Source organism: Phyllopteryx taeniolatus, chromosome 7, assembly GCF_024500385.1.
Source record: "Phyllopteryx taeniolatus isolate TA_2022b chromosome 7, UOR_Ptae_1.2, whole genome shotgun sequence".
Lineage (NCBI taxonomy): Eukaryota > Metazoa > Chordata > Actinopteri > Syngnathiformes > Syngnathidae > Phyllopteryx > Phyllopteryx taeniolatus.
This window is the reverse complement of record NC_084508.1, coordinates 24,775,856-24,798,407: the sequence shown is the minus strand read 5'-3', so window position 1 is coordinate 24,798,407 and position 22,552 is coordinate 24,775,856. Positions and strand designations below refer to the sequence as shown.

The window sequence follows — 22,552 nt, the reverse complement described above, 5'->3', positions numbered from 1 at the left end:
GACTACAGGCCTGTCGCTTTGACATCTGTGGTCATGAAGTCCTTTGAACGTCTCGTGCTGGACCACCTCAAGAGTGTCACAGGTCCCCTGCTGGACCCCCTGCAGTTTGCCTACCAAGCGAACAGGTCTGCGGATGATGCAGTCAACATGGGACTGCACTTCATCCTAGAACACCTCGACAGTGCAGGGACCTACGCGAGGATCCTGTTCGTGGACTTCAGCTCAGCGTTCAACACCATCATCCCTGAACTCCTTTCATCCAAGCTTCTCCAGCTCAGCGTCTCACCTGCCATCTGCCAGTGGATTTACAGGACACAGCAGGTCAGGCTGGGGGAGGCCACCTCATCCACACGCAGCATCAGCACTGGGGCGCCCCAAGGTTGTGTCCTCTCTCCGCTGCTCTTCTCTCTCTACACGAACGACTGCGCCTCAGCGAACCCGACTGTCAAACTCCTGAAGTTTGCAGATGACACCACTGTCATCGGCCTCATCAAGGACGGTGACGAGTCTGCATATTGACAGGAAGCGGAGCGGCTGGAGCTGTGGTGCGGCCGACACAACCTGGAGCTGAACACGCTCAAGACTGTAGAGATGATCGTGGACTTTAGGAGGCATCCTTCGCCACAGCTGCCCCTCAAGTTGTCCAGCTGCCTTGTGTCAACCGTCGAGACCTTCAAGTTCCTGGGAATTACAATCTCTCAGGACCTGAAGTGGGCGACCAACATCAACTCCGTCCTCAAAATGGGCCAGCAGAGGATGTACTTCCTGCGGCTTCTGAGAAAGCACGGCCTGCCACCGGAGCTGCTGAGACAGTTCTACACAGCGGTCATCGAATCAGTCCTGTGTTCTTCCATCACAGTCTGGTTTGGTGCTGCTACAAAAAAGGACAAACTCCGACTGCAACGGACAATCAAAACTGCTGAAAGGATTGTCGGTACCCCCCCTACCCACCATTGAGGACTTGCACGCTGCCAGAACTAAGACAAGGGCGTGCAAAATCCTCTCGGACCCTCCGCACCCCGGTCACCAGCTCTTCCAGCTCCTTCCCTCAGGTAGGCGCTACCGATCAATGCAAACTAGAACTAGTAGACATTCCAACAGCTTCTTCCCTCTTGCGATCAACTTCTTAAACACCTAACCTATAATTCCATTACAACAAGCTGGCAATTTTTTGACTTGAGTTCGTTGTCACATTTCTGTGGAGCCAATTATGTATTACTCGTGCACTCACTGTAGTTGTCTCGCCATGCTGCACTATTTGCATATACTGGCCACTCATGCCAGAGTAGCATCTGCTCCATTTGCACACTGATTGAGGAGTATCTGTAACATTTGCACAACCAACATTGTCCCAGATTATCGCACTACTCGTCACTTTAAACCGCATACAATCCTTGAAGTCTCAGCGCCCTTTGCACAATGGTCATTGCACCGGACTATTGCAATATTAGTCATTCAAACTGCTCTAAGTGCTAGAGTGCTTTTTGCACAATTGTTTTTTGTCAATGTCTTTATGTCTCCAAAGTGTTCTGTAAATTGACTGTCTGTTGTACTAGAGCGGCTCCAACTACCGGAGATAAATTCCTTGTGTGTTTTGGACATACTTGGCAAATAAAGATGATTCTGATTCTGATCTGATCAGCTTGATCGGTATCGGCCGATAAATATCATTTTATGCCGATCGGCTGATCAGCTTTAATGTCATATTTCGCCAATGCGATCAATGACATCATTGATTGGCTCCACAAAGACATTTACTCCACGTCGCCATCGTGTACCGATGTGATGCAGTACTGTAACTATCTGACGGCCAATAAAGTTTTATTTCAATCTTCTCAGTGTAAAAACATTTGGCGGTGTGGGACTTTTTTGCAATGCCTCAGACAGACAACACGTAATGCATGGATCAGACTACTGTGTTATTAGGAATCCCACTTGAGTTCTAAGCAGGATATGTCCCACTGCAATATAATTGGCTGCTGCAGCCAGGATGCCTGGATGAAACAAAATTGTTTCATTCATTCCATTAATTTGTTTCCACTCCTGCGGAAAAATGCAGGGTAACGCAAAAACCCTGGAACTGAGCTAGACTGACTTCATAGGTTCCAATGTATTTTAATTTTTAAAAGTATGTTTTGAGGTGTTAAGGAGGATTACACCATACAGTGGAACCTCAGGTTACGAACGACCCAGTTTACGAACAAATCGGCTTACGTCCAAATTTTTTGTGACAAATTTACCTCTAGTTCCGTATTATTTTCGGTTTGCAAATGGTCTTGGTATGGATGAAAGCAAAGATCTATGTTCTGCTTCTACTCGTGCTGCATGACGATCATTCACTCCATGCATAATACTTTGCTATAAAATGAAAAATAGTTCCCTGCTCCGCGGCGTAAGGCGGAAATCTGTATTAGGAGTGGTAAAGGAAGTCCAGAAATCGTTTTATTTTCAACAAAAAAATACTATTTACAGTATGTATGTTATTTATTGAATTTTAGCATCTCCTTAATTAAGACAACGAACGGTTAATGTCGGCGTAATGATGCCAAAATAACTGCCCACATAGATATGAACGCTAGCTATGCCAGCGTGCTGGAACAAATTATGTCGTAACTTCGTCATTTCTCAACGGATTTTCATGAGGGTTACTGTTTCATCAATACCAAAGCCTATGCTGTCAATACACATAATTTGATGACAATAAAAAAAATATCAAAATGATTAAAAGAAATGTGCAGCAAATTGGCTAACAGAGCAATTCATCTTTTAAATGACAATGTGATGTCCCTTTTTCAGAAATGTTTTTTTCTGAACAGAAAAAGACAACTTTCTCTGGACCGGTTTGTTGTGACAAAATCAACCAATGAATTAGAAAATTAACAGACCAAAGAAAAAAATGTCCCCATGTTATTAAGGAAGAAGGCTGTTCTTCAATGAGGAGCTGTAGTCCTCCTCCCCTTTCCCTACTTAGTTAAAGTTAATGATCAATAAACTGTTATCATGTTTATTTATTTTTTTATAGATTTTACACCGATCTGATCGGCTTGATCGGTATTGGGCGATAATTTGCATTTTATGCTGATCGGCTGAACGGCTTTAATGTCATAATTCGCTGATCCAAATAATGCTCCGCAAAAGACATTTACTCCGTGTCGCCATCGTGTACAGTATATTTGAATCCAAAAGCTAGTTCATTTTTAGCCTTGTCGCGTGTCTTTTGACGTAGTACTATAAATATCTTACCGCCAATAAAGTGATTCTTAAAAACATGTCGACGGTGTGGGACAGACAACACGTCTGAGACAGACAACACGTAATGCCTGGATCAGATTACAAGACAACTTTGGTCTTTCACAATTGCACTGTCAAACTACTGCAATAAAAGCCTGTATTACGATACCACCGCATCCCGTCTTTTACGATGACTGGGATCCATCTTGTCAACTCAAACACGACCGGATACACTCGTTACCATGGTGACGACAACACCAATAGATCACGCAAATTTATTGTGTGGGGGGGGGGGGAAATTATAAAATAAGGAAAAAACGTCTGGTGGTCATCACCGATGCTCAGGAGAGGATGTTCATTCACGGATTGCTTGAGGTACGTTCACATACTTTTAATACGATACGGCTTGCAAGCAGGCAACAAAACGTTCTGTAGCCTAGCAAGCTAGTGCTAGCACTAACAGTTGTACGTAAATATGCTGGCGTTCTGTCGAATCATGCTCTAACGTTTCGGTGTGCGCTAAGTAATTTAATTACACTAAAGTAATTTAATTACACTAAGTTAGCACCCATTATTTCTGTCATGTTGTAATGTTGGTTTGACCTGACCAATTGTTGTATGCCCCCTAGAGGTCATTAATGTTTTACCTTTTGTCTAAAATGCTAGAGAATACTTTTGCAGAGGCAGCACGGTGGACGACTGGCTCATAGTTCTGTGGACCGGGTTTCAAATCCCACACGGCCTGTGTGGAGTTTGCATGTTCTCCCTGTGCCTGCGTGGGTGTTCTCCGGATACTCCGATTTCCTCCCACATTGCAAAAACATGCACGGTAGGTTAATTGAAAACTCTAAAATTGCCCGTAGGTGTGAATGTGAGTGCGAATGGTTGTTAGTTAATATGTGCCCTGCTATTGGCTGGCGACCAGTTCAGGGTATAACCCCGCCTCTCGCCCGAAGATAGTTGTGATAGGCTCCAGCATGCCGGCAACCCTTGTGAGGATAAGCGGTACAGAAAATGGTTGGGTGGATACTTTTGAAGATACTCAGGATACAGTACACAAGTATATACAGTAAATGAACAAGTCAATCTTGTGATGGGATCTGTGATCAGTTTTTTTTTTTTTTTTTTTTTTTAAACCACTAATCGGTGATCGGCCCCAAAAATCCTGATCATGTAAAGCCTAGTTTTTTGTCTTTATAATAGTGTTTTCACTTATTTCTATATTGCACTATATGAATTTTTAACCGCACACTGATTTAAAAAAAAAACAATTACCGGTATAATTTTGGGGCTGGGACGGATTAATCACATTTCCATTCATTTTAATGGGAAACATTACCTCAGTTTAAGAACGTTTCGGGTTAAAAACGGGGCCAAGGAACGAATTAAGTTCATAACCAGAGGTTCCACTATATAAATATTGAACTCAAATGCAATGTAATGAACAGAGGTCAATCTTACCTCATGCGATAATGTAACTTAATGCTGGTCTCATCCGTGATCTTGAACTCATAGTTTGGTGGGCACCACATGCCAGTCACCTCATTGTACAGCCCAAAGAGGTTATGGCACAAAGGAGAAATCGCTGATGAAAGGGAAAGAAATGGGAAAATAACCAAAATCATACTTTTTGTCCAATCCATCCCACATATAATATTTGCATTCATATATTCACATCTTAAATATTACATACACTCAACAAATTTATTCATGTTTTTGCTTCCATTTTTCATGAGCTGAACTAGACTCTGGGTGGTGCGGAGGATAGGAGTACACTCTGCAACCAGGTTGCCGGTTCGGATCCCCGAAGAGTGCATGTCGTCACTGTGTCGCAAGGCCGGATTTGAACCCGCTCCACAGAACTGTGAGGCAGATGTGCTAACCAGTCGCCCACCATGCCGCCCTCACATGAGGTCGTGGGTCCAAATCCAGGCCTTCCTGTGTGGAGTTTGCATGTTCTCCCCATGCCTGCATGGATTTTCGCCAGGGACTCTGGTTTCCTCCCGCACCATCATTCCTCCCACCAAAAAAATTCTTGGCAGGTTAATTGAAGACTCTAAATTGTCCCTAGGTGAGAATTTTACCTGGGCTAGCTATAACAGCACAGACCGAACTTGTATAGACAAACTACTTAAGATTAAAATAAGTTGGACCTAGGGCTGGGCAGTTATAGAGTGGAAAAAAAATAAAACAATTAAAAAAAATCACGATTATTTTTGATTGATATTTAAATCACGTTTGTGCGCCTTGGGAAATTATTTCAGTGCTGAGTGCTATCGTCTAACTTGTGTATCAGATCCAGATGACAATAAAGTGCCTTGAAAATAAGGGTAAAATGTTGATTTACTTCTATGTATTATATTTTAATGTCAAACCCAAATATTTTTAGTTACAACCAAAATAAAGGAATTGGCCTCACTATTCACATACATTACTTTTAAAGGTGAGTGTACCAACTTGCCATGCACCACCCAACATCTCTTTGATAACGGCTGCGAAAGGAGGGCTAAAAAAATCAGAGGAACAGGGTCTTATTTTAAACAATAGTCACTTACAGCATTTCTTGGCAGCCTCCACACACAGATCCTCTGAAGTGTAGCAACCTTTGAAGAACTCCAGCTGATGTACATCTGGTAAATAAAAGTGGATTTCCAAGCCCCAAGAGGAAGAAGGAGAAGAGGTGAGTTGGGTCCTCCTGTTGGATCGCTTCATTTTTCCACAGAGGAGCCTGCTCAACTCCATCACCCAATGATGTGGCATCCAGAATCTAAATTAGGGTATGAGAATATACATTAAATTACTGGGACAAACCACATAGTCCCTAGAACCTATCACTTTAAAAATTAAAAATAAAATGTAAAAATAAAAATCATTAATTATTTTCTCAACAAGTTTGGACACACAAGTTAATGGAGAGTGGAAAACCTCTAAATGTAAATAATGAGGTTGTACAATTTGGACTTTGTGCCAGTGATGGCAAAGAGGTAAGTTTGACGATGACCAGAGAACCAGAAATAGAACTTAGTGCAGCGTATGAAAGCAATGCGCACATTTGTGTCATGGCTGCTCAGTACAGTAGCTCTTCATCAGTATATACAGTAAATGAACAAGTCATTTAAATAGACACACTGCTCCATCTTGTGATGGGATCTGTCATCAGTAATCGTTTTTTTTTTTTTTTTTAATCACTAATCGGTGATCGGCCCCAAAAATCCTGATCGTGTAAAGCCTAGTTTTTTTTTCCTTTATAATATTGTTTTCACTTATTTCTATATTGCACTATATGAATTTTTAACCGCACACTGATTTAAAAAAAAAATAAACAATTACCGGTATAATTTTGTGGCTGGAACGGATTAATCACATTTCCATTCATTTTAATTGGAAACATTACCTCAGTTTAAGAACGTTTCGGGTTACAAACGGGGCCAAGGAACGGGAGACTTAAACATGGAAAAAAAAAATCTAAATAACTCTCTGCTATACTAGACAAATTTGACCTCTCTCAACATATTAAGAGTCCAACCCACACGCAAGGTCACATCTTAGACCTGGTAATCTCTAAGGATGTTGAAATTCTATCAATTGACATTAAGGATATGGCTATTTCTGACCATTTTTGTGTATTCTTTGAGTTACAGATTCTTCCAAAAGTTCAGACAACCTCTATGTCTATTAAGAAAAGTTACATAAATGAGAGTACCGCCACTAAGTTTATGGAGACCATTGCTGTGCCACAAACTGTGAATGCTGAGACAGTTGATGAACTTTTGGATAATTTCACCAGTAAAATCTCATGTCATGAATGCTGTTACTCCTATTAAAACTAAGACTATCTTGAGGCGACCTAGAACACCGTGGAGGAGCACAACGATGGTAAAGACCTCTAAATCAAAGTGTAGGAAAGCAGAACGTAAGTGGATAAAAACTGAACTCCAAATTGACTATGACCTCTACAGACAAAGTTTTTGTAATTTTAACCAAGAGTAAGTCAGGGCTAGACAGAAACACTTTTTCTGAAATCATCAGCAAGAACTTCAACAATACTCGCACTCTGTTTGCTGTGGTTGACAAGCTCACAACCCCCCTGAATCAGATAGCTCCAGAACTCCTAACAGCAGATAACTGCAATGAATTTGCTTGTTATTTTAGTGAAAAAATACAATCCATCAGGTTAAATATTGGAACAAATCAGCAAAATGATAAAATGATACCACATCTAAAGCCACCCAGGAAAAACTATTACCATGTCAGTTGGTACAGTTGACCAAAAAAACTGTAGAGAAGACGGTTCAGCAGCTGAAACCATCAACGAGCTGTCTTGACTCAATACTATCTGACTTTTTCAACGCTATTGCGAAGTCTGTGCGAGCTGATTTGCAGAAAATAATCAATTGCTCAATTCAGTCAGGCGAATTTCCTAAAGCTCTTAAAGTAGCTGCCATTAAGCCTCTGCTAAAAAATAGAACACTGGACGCTTCCATGTTAGCAAGCTATAGACCCATCTCAAATCTCCCTTTCATAGCCAGGATTGTTGAGAAAGTTATTTTTAACCAACTCGCCAATTTCTTGAACTTAAATGGACTTTTTGACAAATTTCAATCAGGTTTCCGAACTCATCACAGTATAGAATCTGCTCTTATCAAAGTGCTAAATGCTATACAGTGGGTACGGAACGTATTCAGACCCCCTTAAATTGTCCACTTTTTTATATTGCAGCCATTTGCTAAAATCATTTCAGTTCCTTTTTTTCTACATTAATGTACACACAGCACCCCATATTGACAGGAAAAAAACATTAATTTTTGCAGATTTATTAAAAAAGCAAAACTGAAATATCACACAGCCATAAGTATTCAGGCCCTTTGTTCAGTATTTAGTAGAAGTACCCTTTTGAGCTAAAATAGCCATGTGTCTTTTGGGGAAGAGGCTTCCGTCGGGCTACTCTGCCATAAAGGTTATGCTTTTCATCCACTCCCATTTATTTGCATTGAGCCTTCCACAATGTTCATCACTGGTGACAACAATGAATGTAAGGTTCGCTATTTCAATCAAAAAATGTGAAATATAGTTGTTGTAAAACACAACCCATGCATACTTATAGACTGTATTTGTATGACTAAGACTCACTCGCTCGCTTAAAACCCGGAAATGCCATGTTGCCATTCAGCTGAGTTGAGTGGGTGCGTACCAACCATAAAGTGGGCAGGTACTTTATGTCACAATGTCGGCGATTTAAAATCCACCACTTTGCAAGCCTGCCGTTTTGTTGCCTATTGCATTCAATCAACAAACTGCTTAGATGTCATCTTAAACCATGTCACAAAGTGACAAAGATTCATTTTGTCTCAAATTATGTATAAAACACTAGAACAAATGGATTTCTATGTCATGGGATTAAAAAAAAACATTACAAAATATATCAACCATATATGTAACAGTTACATAAGGTACACATTACGCTTGTCAAACAAATGTTTTACGTGGTTCCCCCTAGAGTTCAGACTGAGACACCATAGTTCGATAAAATGGTGCCTTTAAAAAAAGATTACAAACTTGTTCCTTTTTTTTATTAATACCTCGTGTTTCTGATCCAGAAATGCCCAGTTTAAACTGAAATCTATTTATTTTTGTGTTTTATTTATTTTTATGTGTTTGAAATTGCCTCGCTGGAAATGTTTGTCGCCAAGAAAATACAGTGTGCTGCTATGTGCAATGTCAATTTAAGAAAACAGTTATCTAAAAAAAGGAAACCAATTGGTCGTTCAATATAAAGTCAAATGTCTCATTTTAACCAAGCAAAAATATATTTGATCCCAATATTTGATTATTCAATAGAATCCTCAGTAGGATACTCGAAAACTAAAACATTCAATAGCTGCAACCATAATTGCAGCACTATTGGATGCATTTCCATTCACGACAGGCCTGTTTAATCTCACTTCCAAATAAAGTAAGAAAAGGTAAGCAGTCATAGTATATTGCATAATTTTTCCTTTTTTTTTTTTAGACTACCTGAAAACGTACTATATCATGGTACTGTATACATATTGTAATATTAGATTTTTTCCCCATATCCCCCGGTACTTATGCCCAAATCCAACTCCAGCCCTTTAATTTCATTTATCTTGGTTGGTGTCATGCATGAGTGAAAGATTATTTTTGAAAATAAAAAAGTTACCTTAAGATACTGAATAGATCTTAATATTAAGATGGAACAGCAAGCATCAGTAGGAATGTGGGGGTTGTCACATATCATAGTGTTGGAATGGTTTAGATCAGGGGTCACAAATGTGGTGCCCGCGGGCACCAGGTAGCCCCCCAGGACCACATGAGTAGTTTGCGGGCCTGTTCTTAAAATAGCTCACCAGTGATTGGACATTTTGATTTTCTAGGAATGTTGTAGACGGGATCATTAAAAAATGTAAACATTGGCAGATTTATAGAAGTAACGTGTTGCATACTGATATTTATCATTTATTTTCCTAATTATTGTGAGAAATCATTAACATAATCAGTGTATTCACTTAAATGATTGTCATTATTGATATTATATTCACTCCCGCTCACCATTATTGGCACTCCTTCATTTTTTACATAACCTGTATAATAGCTTCAGAAATAAATGGAAATGTACCAAACTTATATCATCAGGTCCAAAGTAATTTAACAATTTTTACATTTTTAATTTACCACTTTATACATTGTAATAACCTCTCTCACTCCTCCTCCTTCTAGCCAACCCAGGCTGTTGAGGTAGCAACTAAGGCGAAAGAAGAGACACTCCATATTCATACTACAAAACAACACCTCAACACATAAGACTTAGCTTTCGGATCATGTATATTTTTTTCGGGGAACACACAGACAAATGACAAGTCGGTCGTAAATCCAAAATACCAAGGCCGATTCTTTAGCCCAGTTCATCCCTGCGGGAAAGGTACTGCACTGTTTAGTACTGTACTACTACTACTGCGACAACCTCTGAACATTTGTTACAAACAGTATATTGATTCTGTCAGCCCATCTGTGCCTCGTTGTCCAGCCAATGCGAACCGAAATCCCAGTTCCCAAACGACGACTGCTGGCGTATCGTGTTAATGTTATGATGGGGGCAGATCGTTCATGGTTTTGCACTTCCTCTTCTTGACAGAAATAGGTGCCGATTTAAAGTGTACAGTACCGTATACATATTTGCATCGCGATGTCAAATTATTGGTTTAGTAACTGAGGCGTTAGTCGATTGGTTGCCATATAACACAATTAAGATTTTGTTTCTGGTTTTGCCCTTGTCATGTAGTGACATTATCTTCATCTAGTGACGTCGGGATAAAGCTCGACGTCGGGGCCTCATTTTCCCGGACAGCTATTATAAAAGCTAAAACACTTATGAGCGGACACAAAATCATGAACTGATAGCTTTTTAACTACCCTCGGTCGCCATTATTAAACCTATTTCGTTAGCCAGTAAATATAGCAAACAAACTTCCACTATAAAATATGGCGAGAGGGGGGAAATGACAGCAGTGTGTGCGGACGTGACCGACCAGAAAACGCCATCTTTGTCGAATTAAACGTTGCGTGATGCAATCACTTACCAAACGAAGCTTAGCCAGACAGCTGGCAGGTTAGTTCCGTTTCGTTCAGAACATTTGACGCCCAGACCACGATGAAGTTCCTGTTTGTAAGGCTTTTAAAAATCACTTATCGGTAATTTGACGAGCAAATGACCCAAGACAGCCATCCAGGATCGACGGCACCGGGTTTCTTTCGGGTATTATTGTCGGAGTTTCGAAGAGATACAGCCACAAGAATCTCGCTCACACTTCCTGACAAGCAGCGTCCCCTTTCCCGAAAACCACGCAGCACTCGTGAGAGCACGAACGCTGATTGGCTCATTGGGCCGTCCCTCATGTGACGACAAGCTTTCGGCCTTGAGCCGAAGAAAACAAAGTCTGGACGGTACTTGAACTCACCGCACTGCACTGCGTTGGTTAAATCCACCTCACATGGTTTACGACATTGCATTGCCTCGGACAGTTTCTGGCGTTTTAAGTGGCTGTTTGGCGAGTTTTAGTTGGTTGTGGGCGGCACTGCCTCACAGTTCTGAGCACCCGGGTTCAAATCCGGCCTCGCCTGTCTGGAGTTTGCATGTTCTCCCTGTGCCTGCGATGGTTTTCTCCCACATCCCAGAAACATGCACCGTAGGTCGATTGAAGACTCTAAATTGCACAGAAGTGTGAATTTGAATGTAAGTGCGAAAGGTTGTTTGTTTCTATGTGCCCTGCGATTGGCTGGCGACCAGTTCAGGGTGTACCCTGCCTCTCGCCCAAAGATAGCTGGGATAGGCACCAGCACGGCCGCGACACAAGTGAGGCTAAGCGGTGAAAATGGATGGATGGTTTCTCTGGAAAATATCACTTACATATGGTACATTTTGGAACGAGTCAAACATTACATCGCAGTACATGGTGACTTTACATCAACCTGGGTGACAGTATGGCGCCCGCGCATGTCACTGTCCAGACTGTTTTCTTGGCTTTGGTTTCGACAATGCTGAATTATATAACAAATAACACATGAATTCAACTCGCATATTAAACTATACAGAGTATATTTAGCATTTTAGTATATAAGTACGGCCAGAACATTATCACCACTTGCAAGAGCTCCACTAAGAGCGCAACAAAATTTTGATTAATACTCTCAGAGGTATTAATAACAATATATTTATTATTGTGTTTGTAGTTTGCAGTGGTAACTACACTGAATCATGCTGTGGCTCACATTTTGACTGCCAAATTATTAGAAGGAAGTGGATTGAATTGAGCTTCTTGCATTGTTACAATGACAACAGCTATTTTTATGATATATTCATGCAATAGTATGCATGTATTTATCTAGCGGCACGGTGATCGACTGGTTCGCAAATCTACCTCACAGTTCTGAGGATCCGGGTTCAAATCCGGCCTCACCTGTGTGAAGTTTGCATGTTCTCCCCGTGCCTGCGTGGGTTTTCTCGGGGTACTCCGGTTTCCTCCCACATCCCAAAGGCATGCATGGTAGATTGATTGAAAACTCTAAATTGCCTGCAAGTGTAAATGTGAGTGTGCATGGTTGATTGTTGATATGTGCCCTGCGATTGGCTGGCGACCACTTCAGTTCAGTCCCGGTTATCGCCCAGATTCAGCTGGGATAGACCCTAGCACGCCCGTGACCCTAGTGAGGTTAAATGGTGTGGAAAATGAATGAATGTATTTATCTGCCTGCCAGGAATCAGAGGTTAGAGTGGCAGTCTTGCAGGGGATTTCCTCAAAAATCCTAAAACACGTGACCACAGGTGGCAAATGTACTCACTCACACTTGAGTAGTAAAAAGTGAAGTACTGATCCACTCAAATGTATTTAAGTACAAAAGTAAAAATGTATCTTTTCTGTCATAGATATACAATACCCATTTTGATAACTTGGTACAACAGAGAAAAACGTTGTTGTTGTTTTTTTTTTGTCACAACGACCTAGCTAGTTGTTGGCTGAGGCTTTTATGCTATCAAAACAACATGTCCCCATTGCTTTGCTAATGTTCTGAACTAACAAAAAAAAAAAAACTAAATTATCTAATGATAGCATCTGATAAATACACATTACTTGTATAGTTTTTTTTTCAGATTAGATGGAGAACCTTTGAATGCCATAAGCTTGTGGTTTAAAGGCTGGGACATTGTACCGTATCACAAAAGAGTCTCAAAGGGCTTCACAGGCCCACGGTTGGCAAAGATTGAGAACATCCCAGATTGAGAACATCCCAGAATCCCCCCCCCCCCGTCAGGCAAGGAAATACTCAAAACCCCATTTGGGGGAAAAAGAAACCTTGAGAAGACTCCCTGGTGGGGAGTAAAAGTAAAAAGTTGCCAGACAAATAGATACTTAGTCAAGTAAAGTACAAATGCTGTACCAGGAAAATCTACTTAAGTACAGTAACGATGTATTTGTACTCTGTTACTTCCTACCACTGCTCATGAATAAATGAATCTATTGCTTGGTGAAAATATGTTTCATAATATGTGAATATAATGAGTATGAATATGTTAATAAGATGCACATAGACATTTGAATAAATAGGAAGATATATTTATTATAGAAACTAGAAGAAACAGTTAATATTGCCATGTGACACATTATACCGTACTGACTTAATCACATAGGGAACTGAACATGTAAACGAGTGCAAGAGTTTTTGTTTGCATAATCACATTTCTCCGCGTGCTGTGCCAAGAGGCTGAATGCCCCTTGGTCCGCTGCAAGTGTCAAGTTGGCAGCCATCCTTCAGTTATCACAGTACTGTACCTTCGATGGGGACAGCATCAGCACTGTGATAACTGAACCAGGGCAGCCTGGCATGTCTAGAGGTCTCCATGCGTCATCCAACTACCATCTGTGGGATGTTGATTCACAGCTGTTTTATTTTGCCTATTATACGCTTCACTGATTGGACCCAATACAAATAATCTGTCATTCATAATACACTGCATTTATTTTTAAGGTTAAGTTTACAAAGATTCTCCACTGTCTGACTAAAAAGCTGTAAGCTAATGTATTGCTCATCAAGTAGGGACATTTTCTTAGCTAAAGGGGGTTTTACGATTGTTGTAATAAATTAATGACTGTTGTTTTCTTTAGTTCAGTGTTTCCCAACCTTTATTGAGCCAAGGCACATAATCTACATCTCAAAATCTCACTGCACACCACCAAAAAAAAATGTCACAAAAGGTATACTGAAATAATGATGATTTTATCTCAATTAATCACTTGCACACATAAAGACAATCAGGCAGTTTTTGTCTCGACTCTGCCCCTTCCCGACCAAGCACATAAAACACCAGATAATATAGTGTCTTATAAAATTTGCCTATAAAATCGTTCTTATGTCTGAGGTGTGTTAAGAGTGGATTTGTACCAATTTCAGGGTACGAAATAGGTCAAGGACGACAATCTTATATAATGAACGTGTTCACTGTTTACAACCAAAACTCTTCATGTGTGTGGGGAAAGTCAATATCTCCCTGAGTCATGACGCCATGAATTGTGACGGAACGAAAGAAGCGCCCTGCAAAACATCCATCCATCCATTTTCTGAGCCGCTTCTCCTCACTAGGGTCGCGGGCGTGCTGGAGCCTATCCCAGCTGTCATCGGGCAGGAGGCGGGGTACACCCTGAACTGGTTGCCAGCCAATCGCAGGGCACATAGGAACAAACAACCATTCGCACTCACAGTCATGCCTACGGGCAATTTAGAGTTTTTGGGATGTGGGAGGAAACCGGAATACCTGGAGAAAAACCCACGCAGGCACGGGGAGAACATGCAAACTCCACACAGGCGGGGCCGGGGATTGAACCCGGGTCCTCAGAACTGTGAGGCTGACGGTCTAACCAGTCGGCCACCGTGCCGCCCCCTGCAAAACACTAAACATAAAAACAAACAAATGTGTCCTGCCCAATATTGTATTTTGAATAAAAGTGGGTTGAAAAGCCGGCACGGTGACCGACTGGTTAGCACAGCTGCTTCACAGTTCTGGGGATCGGGGTTCAAATCCCGGCCCCGCCTGTGTGGAGTTTGCATGTTCTCCCCGCGCCTGGCTGGGTTTTCTCCGGGCACTCCGGTTTCCTCCCACATCCCAAAAACAGGCGTGGTAGGTTGATTGAAGACTCTAAATTGCCCGTAGTGTGAGTGCAAATGGTTGTTTGTTTGTATGTGCCCTGCGATTGGCTGGCGACCGGTTCAGGGTGTACCCCGCCTCCCGCCCAAAGATAGCCTCGATAGGCTCCAGCAGCCCGCGGCCCTCGTGAGGATAAGCGGTAAAGAAAATGAATGGATGGATGAATAGATTTGAAAAATCCTTATGTGTGTACCAGGCCTTTAGTCTGTGAAATCGGGACCTGTTTAGTTGAACACAACGCTGGTATACTCGTAGGAATTGAAGAAAGACACACACAGAGATCTTAAATTATAATTTTCAGAACATTAGTTGGATAATTTTCCATAACACACCTGTTGATTTCTCAAAGCACTCCAATGTGCCATGGCCCAGTGGTTGGTGGTCGGTGGACCACTGCTTTAGTTTATGTAGAGGGCTTTGGCAATACTGTACATGTGACTCTTTCATTTTGGTTCCTGGGGGGAAACCACATTTCCACAGACACAATGTTTGAGAGACTGTAACTGTAATTGTAACTGCTTTTTATACCCATTTGGTCAGAGTCAGGATAGTTTGCATTTTATAGCTGTATATTATATGTATGTCCAAAAACATTTGTGTCGTAGATGATGACAATATTTACCTATTAGCATGAAAATGAATCAAATGAGTCCACAGATGTACTGTAAATCATATCATTATATATAGCTTGCCTGAGAGACAATCTGATATTTCTGTGGGGGCCATTCAATGTTATAGATGGAGCATGTGCTTTTCAATAAATCAGAATACTGTACCAAAGTTTATTTTAGTTAAAGGGGAAAGTGAAACCCATATATTATACATATTCATTAAACAGGAAAATATGTTCCACATGGCCAATTACCACCCATTTTCAACATTAAAAATCATTTTGAATGTTTTGTTTGTAATATTCTAATTCCTTGAGATGGTGAATTTGCAGTTTCCATTAGCTATAAATAATCATCAAATGAAATATATAATTAATTAAATAAATAAATCATAATATGAAATATTTCACTGTATGTAATGAGTCTGGGATTGCAGTACTGTCGGCATCAAACCCTGCTGTGAATAGCTACAAACTGCGTTATACTCTGAACCCATATAAATGAATTATCGCCTCATATATTAATATATACACAACAAATTGATGGATAACTAGTTTTGAAATCAGAATCCAATAAAAAAGTGTTTGTTCAACTATTATTAAATGTATTTTAAAAGGGGGAACTGGCCCCTGAGCCACCAGGTTGACACCAGTGGTTTAAACTGTACATATACCAAAAACTATTATCCAAAACCAGTTTAATATCAATTCAAACTTATTTTACAACATTGCCCTTGATAATAAATGGCTTACAGAGATTGTTTGATTTAGAAACCAGAAACAGTCAAATACACAAATAGAAAATGAGAACATTTGTAAGCAGCTACTGTAGGCCAGAACTCATGTCATGTCTCGACCCTCACACAGAGACTAAGGTCGGGTACACACATAAGGATTTTTCACAAAAGATTCTTTTGATAAAGATAAAGAATGACATGAAGATTAAAAACCCCCCAAAAACATCAATTTAACAGTCTTGGTCGTACTGTGTGGTGTGCTCCAATAATCTTAACACAGAAGACCACTCAAAGATTCTGATCTGCCGCTGATCTCAAAATCGCTCGTGATCACACGTGATCTCAGAAAACCGAAGAAGAAAAATAAATACTCCCGGATATGCGCCAATATTAGCCGATGGTTTCCGAAGGTTGCCGGAATAATTGTTAAAAGGCAATGTCGTCTCAAAAAGACTCATAAAACATAAAATAGTCTGTCATTTGACATCCTTGATGCCAGATTGAGACAAAAACAGGCCGATTGTCTTTTTGTGTACCGAGCCAAACCCATCTTGTTCATGATGTCATTGACGAGGCCACGCCCCCTATAAAAGAATACAGCTCAGCCGCACAGTTGTTTTGACTTCCAACTTGTCCCAAAGTGCAATAATTACTTTTGATAAAACCAGATTATTTCTTTCCATTCTCTTTCATGATGTTTTCATCAAATATAGTGATATTTTTCTTGATTAAAAACCCACACCCCAAAAATTCTGGGTTTTTTTTTTTCAGGGGATGGAAAAGATGAATGGAATTTCAATACAATGGGGAATACTGATTTGATGTAAGGGTCAATAGAATTAGGAGCTTGGCCATGGAATGAATTAAACTCCTAAGTCAAGCTACCAATTTATTGTGGTGCACCTGCGCATCTATTTGTATACACAACTGCAATTGCACGCTACGAGGTAAAAATCAGTTTCGTTGTTGTGAATAACACAAAACGGTGAGGATGCTTTTCCTTGTGCAGAAAAAAAACTGAATTTCTCCAAAATGAGGATTTTTGTTTGTTTGTTTTGTTTTTGTTTCATAGCAGAGGGCTCGTTCTCATCGAAACATTTCCTCCCACATCCTTGTTCCTATTATGGCATGGCAGAGACAAACAAGAGTATATTTCATTATTCATACCGGTTCCAAAGGGCGAGTGATGTCAGACTTGTTATGATTCTCCTCGCAGGCTCCGCCCCCGCGGGTGGTGTCTGTTCTGAGTGGCGGCGCCTCCTCCTCCTCCTCCTCCTCCTCCTGTTCCAGTCCAACCCTCTGCACTTCATGTAAACAACTCCGTTAACCCCGCACCTCGACCCACGGCCAGGCGATGTTCACGCGTGGCGTGTGCGGCGATAGCGTGCCACGAAAACACGGCCAAACGCGCTATCGTAGTAACATCTGTTGTCACCACCAACTGTATATTTTCATGTCATAAAAAGGTTGTGTCGTTCACCGCCCAGTGACCGCCAACTTAAGGTAAATCTTAATATGTGAAGACGGGAGCGTTGCGACATATTGTAAACCATGAGGTTTAGCATAGGAACCTTGTTTGTTGCAGTTTTAAACAAACAAAGTAAACCAAAACAAAACAAAAACAACAGTATTTAGAGTATCACCTACAGATATATATTTTTAATGGAGATCAGTATGTTTTTTCATAAGGAAAATGAAATGCAATAGCGTGCAGCCAAACGTTAACGCCCAACCTTGCGCGCACACGCGCGCACACACTCACACACACACACACACACACACACACCCCTTTCCGAATAAAAACAAACAGAATGCTAGAAGATTCTATTATCAGCTCATCATTTTATGAACACCACGCAAGCATCGGTAAATAATAACATCATTTGGCTCACTTACCTGCTTTCCGCCCGTTTAGCATCCCGTGTTGACATGAATATTTTTAATGACGCAGCAAGAGCACACGGAGCAACGTGAGTGTCGCCATTTTTTTGTTGTTATTGAATTCTCCAAAGCCATGTGACAAGATGATCACGGTTTTAAAAATAGACTTCCGATTGCGGAAAGGAGAATTGAAGGCGGGGGGTGGAAAAAAAAATGTTTCAAATGAACCGGAAGCAGGTTGATCCTCCTCCGGCTTGTTATGGATTAGTCTGCTTACTAACTGAAGGCGTGCGCAATATTTGACAGCTAAGGGACGGAAGCTCCACGGCTTGCAACAAGTACTACAAGTCCATCATTCCTGTTGAGGGAGGCAGCGTCAGAGACCCGTGGATGGCTCTCCGGATCAAATGCCAGCGATGGGATATCATCGGAGAAATTCTGTCAACAAGTGGCGGATCCCAATTTGACCAAATTAGATGTACTCCGTCATTTTGACCAAATCCAGACATTGATTGCCACGATGTGTATCCCACGCGGCATCTTACAATTGCACAAAATATGAAACCATGGAAATAACATGTTCGACAGGGCAACCGCGTTCCAATAAATAGTTGCTGAGTATTCGATGGTTAGCCTATTGCTTAATACTTTATATAAAATATACTGTAATTATTCATTTGAATCATGGGTCATTGCAGAAATGGCAGACAATTTAGGAACTGATTTTTTGGGAAAAACACATTTTTTTTTTAGTTTTCTAAAAAAAAAAAAAAAAAAAAACAGGTAATAAACCATCATATTTCATTTCTCTAACTCAAACATACACATTTTTTACGAAATATTTCATTTGACATATATATTTAGCTGTGTTTAACCAGTCAGTCATACCGTGCCGCCATCATTAAAAGTATTGATTCATAAATCATTTATAATTGAATGGAGCAATTTAAATTTTTAGTTTCACACTAACAGTAAGGGTTGCAAATCAAAGTTAATTTTAGAGTTTTATGTCAAGATTACATGCTCGCTTTGTTAGCTGCATGCTAACTGGGCAAGAACAAACATAACAATTTGTATTTATTTTTTTAAAGAAAGACTGTCTTCTGATAATATGAGGAACAGGCTTTTGTTGGTTTGAGTGATACACTTACGGTTGAAAACATGGAAGAAGTATGAACAATAGAAGAGAGGACTATGTTGGTCTACCCATAGATATGAATAGGTCAATCCGACACGCCCATTTTGAGCTCCGTGCCTACAGCGACGTTAATTAGGAGAGTATTTTGACCAAAACACCAAGGATGCGGTACATTGTGCTGCATACGGTTGCGTGCAATGACGACAAGGGAACTGGGAGTAACCTTTCACAAATTAAAAATAATTTGGGGAGTTTTTTTTCTTCTTCAAATGTTATGTATTGATAGCACACGCTTTGGTGATGACAAAAAGAAGTAAACTTCATGAAAATTGGTTGCGAAACACGTTACGACTTAATTTCAATGTCCATGCCTTTGATGGGTACGTCGACCTTCCCAACATGGCCGCCATGTAGGCACGTTGCTTAGCCGGACTGTTACAGTGCGCTTGCGTAGCTACTCTTCATATCTTTGGGTCTTCCATGGTCAGAGAAACTATTTTGATGTCATTTCTGCTGATTCTTCCTCGCCTTTCCCCCCCTCTTACTACAGATGGCTAAAAAGATTTTATTGGTTGCGTGTATTGTTGAGAGACATAACTTTAGAGCATATTACAACTATTAAAAAATATGTGTTAGATAAAAACTTTTAATAATTTCAAGGAGGGCGTATCAAGAAAATCATACCCACAATTTTTAAAAACCATATTTAAAATGCATTTGTTCTTTGATATTCGATATCGGTCACCAAGAGGGATGAGCTCATGGCATTATTCGAAATTTCATGGAGGGGGCAGAAAATGTCCTCCAATTATGTACTTATTCTCATTTAAAATAATTGTCATCAATGTTTTCGTCAGTGGTCAACTTGTTATTTAATGCACGTAACCAGATTCGTGTTTGCGCTACAAACACGAAGTTTGAAAAAAACAAAAAAACAAAAAAACGGCGCAGTTATTGTAGTTGACCGCATGGTGGTGTCATGGGATCAGTTTGGGCATGGATTTGTGTTCAATGTAACGTGGTGATGAATCGATGAAGGAAACCGCACACTGCCGAGAGGGAGCGCCAGAGATTCACTATTGCCATCATTTAGGTTTCACAAAGGGGCCCTCCAAAGCTCTGACGTAAATTTACATCTAAATTACATTACTTGTTCCATGAAACTGTATTCATTTATTCCCAACATTCTAGTCTCTTCATTCCGAAGCGTTTGACTTTCATGTCCAATTAGATTGGATTCTTTATATCCTTCCACGTCAATCTAATCTGCCTTGGGCCTTCAGAATCAGTAGTGCTGGCCGATGTTAATTAAACCTTTAGCAATGGGACTGTTTCTTTAACCAGTTAGATTTCAAAATTGGTCCTCACAGGGGGAGTTTACCCTGAAAGATGTCATCATTTTTCCACCCTATGCTTGGTTGGTCAGAGCAAAACATCTTATACAGGGTCCCAAATTAAGCCATTTTGAGTGGTGGCCTCGCAGGGCCACCATGAGCCAAGTTGTGGCGGCCCTGCCTGAACCGGTACTGGCCCCGTATATTCATGTTATAATACAATAACTTGCATTGATTACACATATAGTACATACACATAGATGAATTTATCCCTCATACTAATCAAACTTAAAAAATTCCATCATATTTTTGAGTGACAAAATATTGACCATTTATTTATTTTTGTGTTTGTTTGTTTGTTTATTCAGTTTTGATGTTTGATTTATCCAACATGATAATGCTTTCTGTGTGTAGTTTGCACGTTCTCCCCGGACCCTTGTGAGTTTTCTCAGGGTGCTCCAATTTCCTTCCACATTCCAAAACATACATGGTAGGTTAATTGAAGACTTTAAACTGTCCGTATGTGTGAATGTGAGTAGTAGTTGTCTACAGTGCTGGGAAAAAGCATTGTCCCCCTTCTGAAATTCATTTATTCATTTCCCCAAGGCCGGCACGGGTGATCTACTGGTTAGCACATCTGCCTCACAGTTCTGGGGACCGGGGTTCAAATCCAGATAGCTGGGATAGGCTCCAGCAGCCCACGACCCTAGTGAGGATAAGTGGTAAAGAAAATGGATGGATGGATGGATATTTTCCCCACTTTAATGTTTAAGATCATCAAACAAATGCAAATATCAGACAAAGATAACCCAAGTAAACATAAAATGTTGTTTTTAAATGTTGCTTTTATTTGTTAAGGGAAAAAACTACTCAAAAGCTACCTGGCCCTGTGTGAAAAAAAATAATGGCCCCCTTTTGTAGATAATGAATTCACTGTGGCTCATCACATTTTTTGGTTCATTTTCACTAACCACACCCAAGCCTGTTTACAGCAAGACTTGTTCAATCAAGAAATAACATAAACACCCAGTAAAGTCAGTCTTGTGTGTGTATTTAAAAACAAAAATACATTAAATATGTTTGAAGTTAATTGCTGAAAAAAATGTGCAAAGACAGAATAATTCCGTACTGAATTGTTGAGCTATAGCATTAATGTCATGCTCCATGACTCTGCAGTTCCTCTTTTGGGGCTTGGGTGGCGCTTTGCGCCCCACCCTTGCCTCTCTCTCTTTCTCTCTCTCCCCAGCAATTACCACTCCCTCGCCTGTGCACCTGTCCCCAATTAGCACTTTTCACTGCCTGTATTTAAGGTTGCCTGACCCAGAGATCTCGTGCCAGAGTATTCACATATGTTTGTGGTACGCAGGCGGACTTTGGTGTGTAAGTTATCATCCGCCGACCTGCACCTGTACTCACCCACTTGTGTTCTCTTCCAACACCTCTTCTCTCGTGTATTCTTGGACCTGATCACCTGTCACAGCCCTAATTGACTCCGGCGCAGATGACAACTTTATTCATGAGGGCTTGGTGTGTCAACTCCAGCTCTCCCTTGAACCCTTCCCGTTCCCTAGAAAGGTTACTGCCCTGGACGGGTGAGTCATCTCCCCTGTCACCCACCAAAGTGCACCGTTCACCCTGCTCATTTCCGCTAATCACCGTGAAACACTCCAGCTGTTTGTTATTCCCTCCCCAGAGACTCCACTAGTCCTTGGTATCGCCTGGCTCAAGAAACACAACCCCATCATCGATTGGACCCACCTGTCTATGAATGGTTGGAGTCCATTCTGCCACTCTCACGGTCTTCTCTCGGCCTTCCCGACCTCCAGCAAACCTCAGCCACCAGTAACTCTTATCGATCTCTCCTGGGTCCCTGAAGAATATCATGACCTCTCCCTGGTGTTCAGT

At 40.8% G+C, this 22,552-nt stretch overlaps 1 protein-coding gene across 4 annotated transcripts in view; it reads right to left on the bottom strand.

Moving 5' to 3' along the window:
• The window catches only part of jak1 (Janus kinase 1), a 62,085-nt gene extending 43,656 nt beyond the window's left edge, over window positions 1-18,429 (bottom strand). The window contains exons 1-4 of one of the 4 annotated variants that reach the window (XM_061778794.1): window positions 18,191-18,429; window positions 17,462-17,593; window positions 5,787-5,998; window positions 4,693-4,816 (exon numbers count right to left, since the gene is read on the bottom strand). In XM_061778794.1, the coding sequence (XP_061634778.1) occupies window positions 4,693-4,816; window positions 5,787-5,998; window positions 17,462-17,593; window positions 18,191-18,225 (503 nt within the window). In that variant the 5' untranslated portion in view covers window positions 18,226-18,429. Of the gene's footprint in view, window positions 1-4,692; window positions 4,817-5,786; window positions 5,999-10,829; window positions 11,103-17,461; window positions 17,599-18,190 lie in introns of those variants that run through there. The other 3 variants (XM_061778797.1, XM_061778795.1, XM_061778796.1) reach the window with 3 other exon arrangements.
• Between the last annotated feature and the right edge of the window lie 4,123 nt (window positions 18,430-22,552).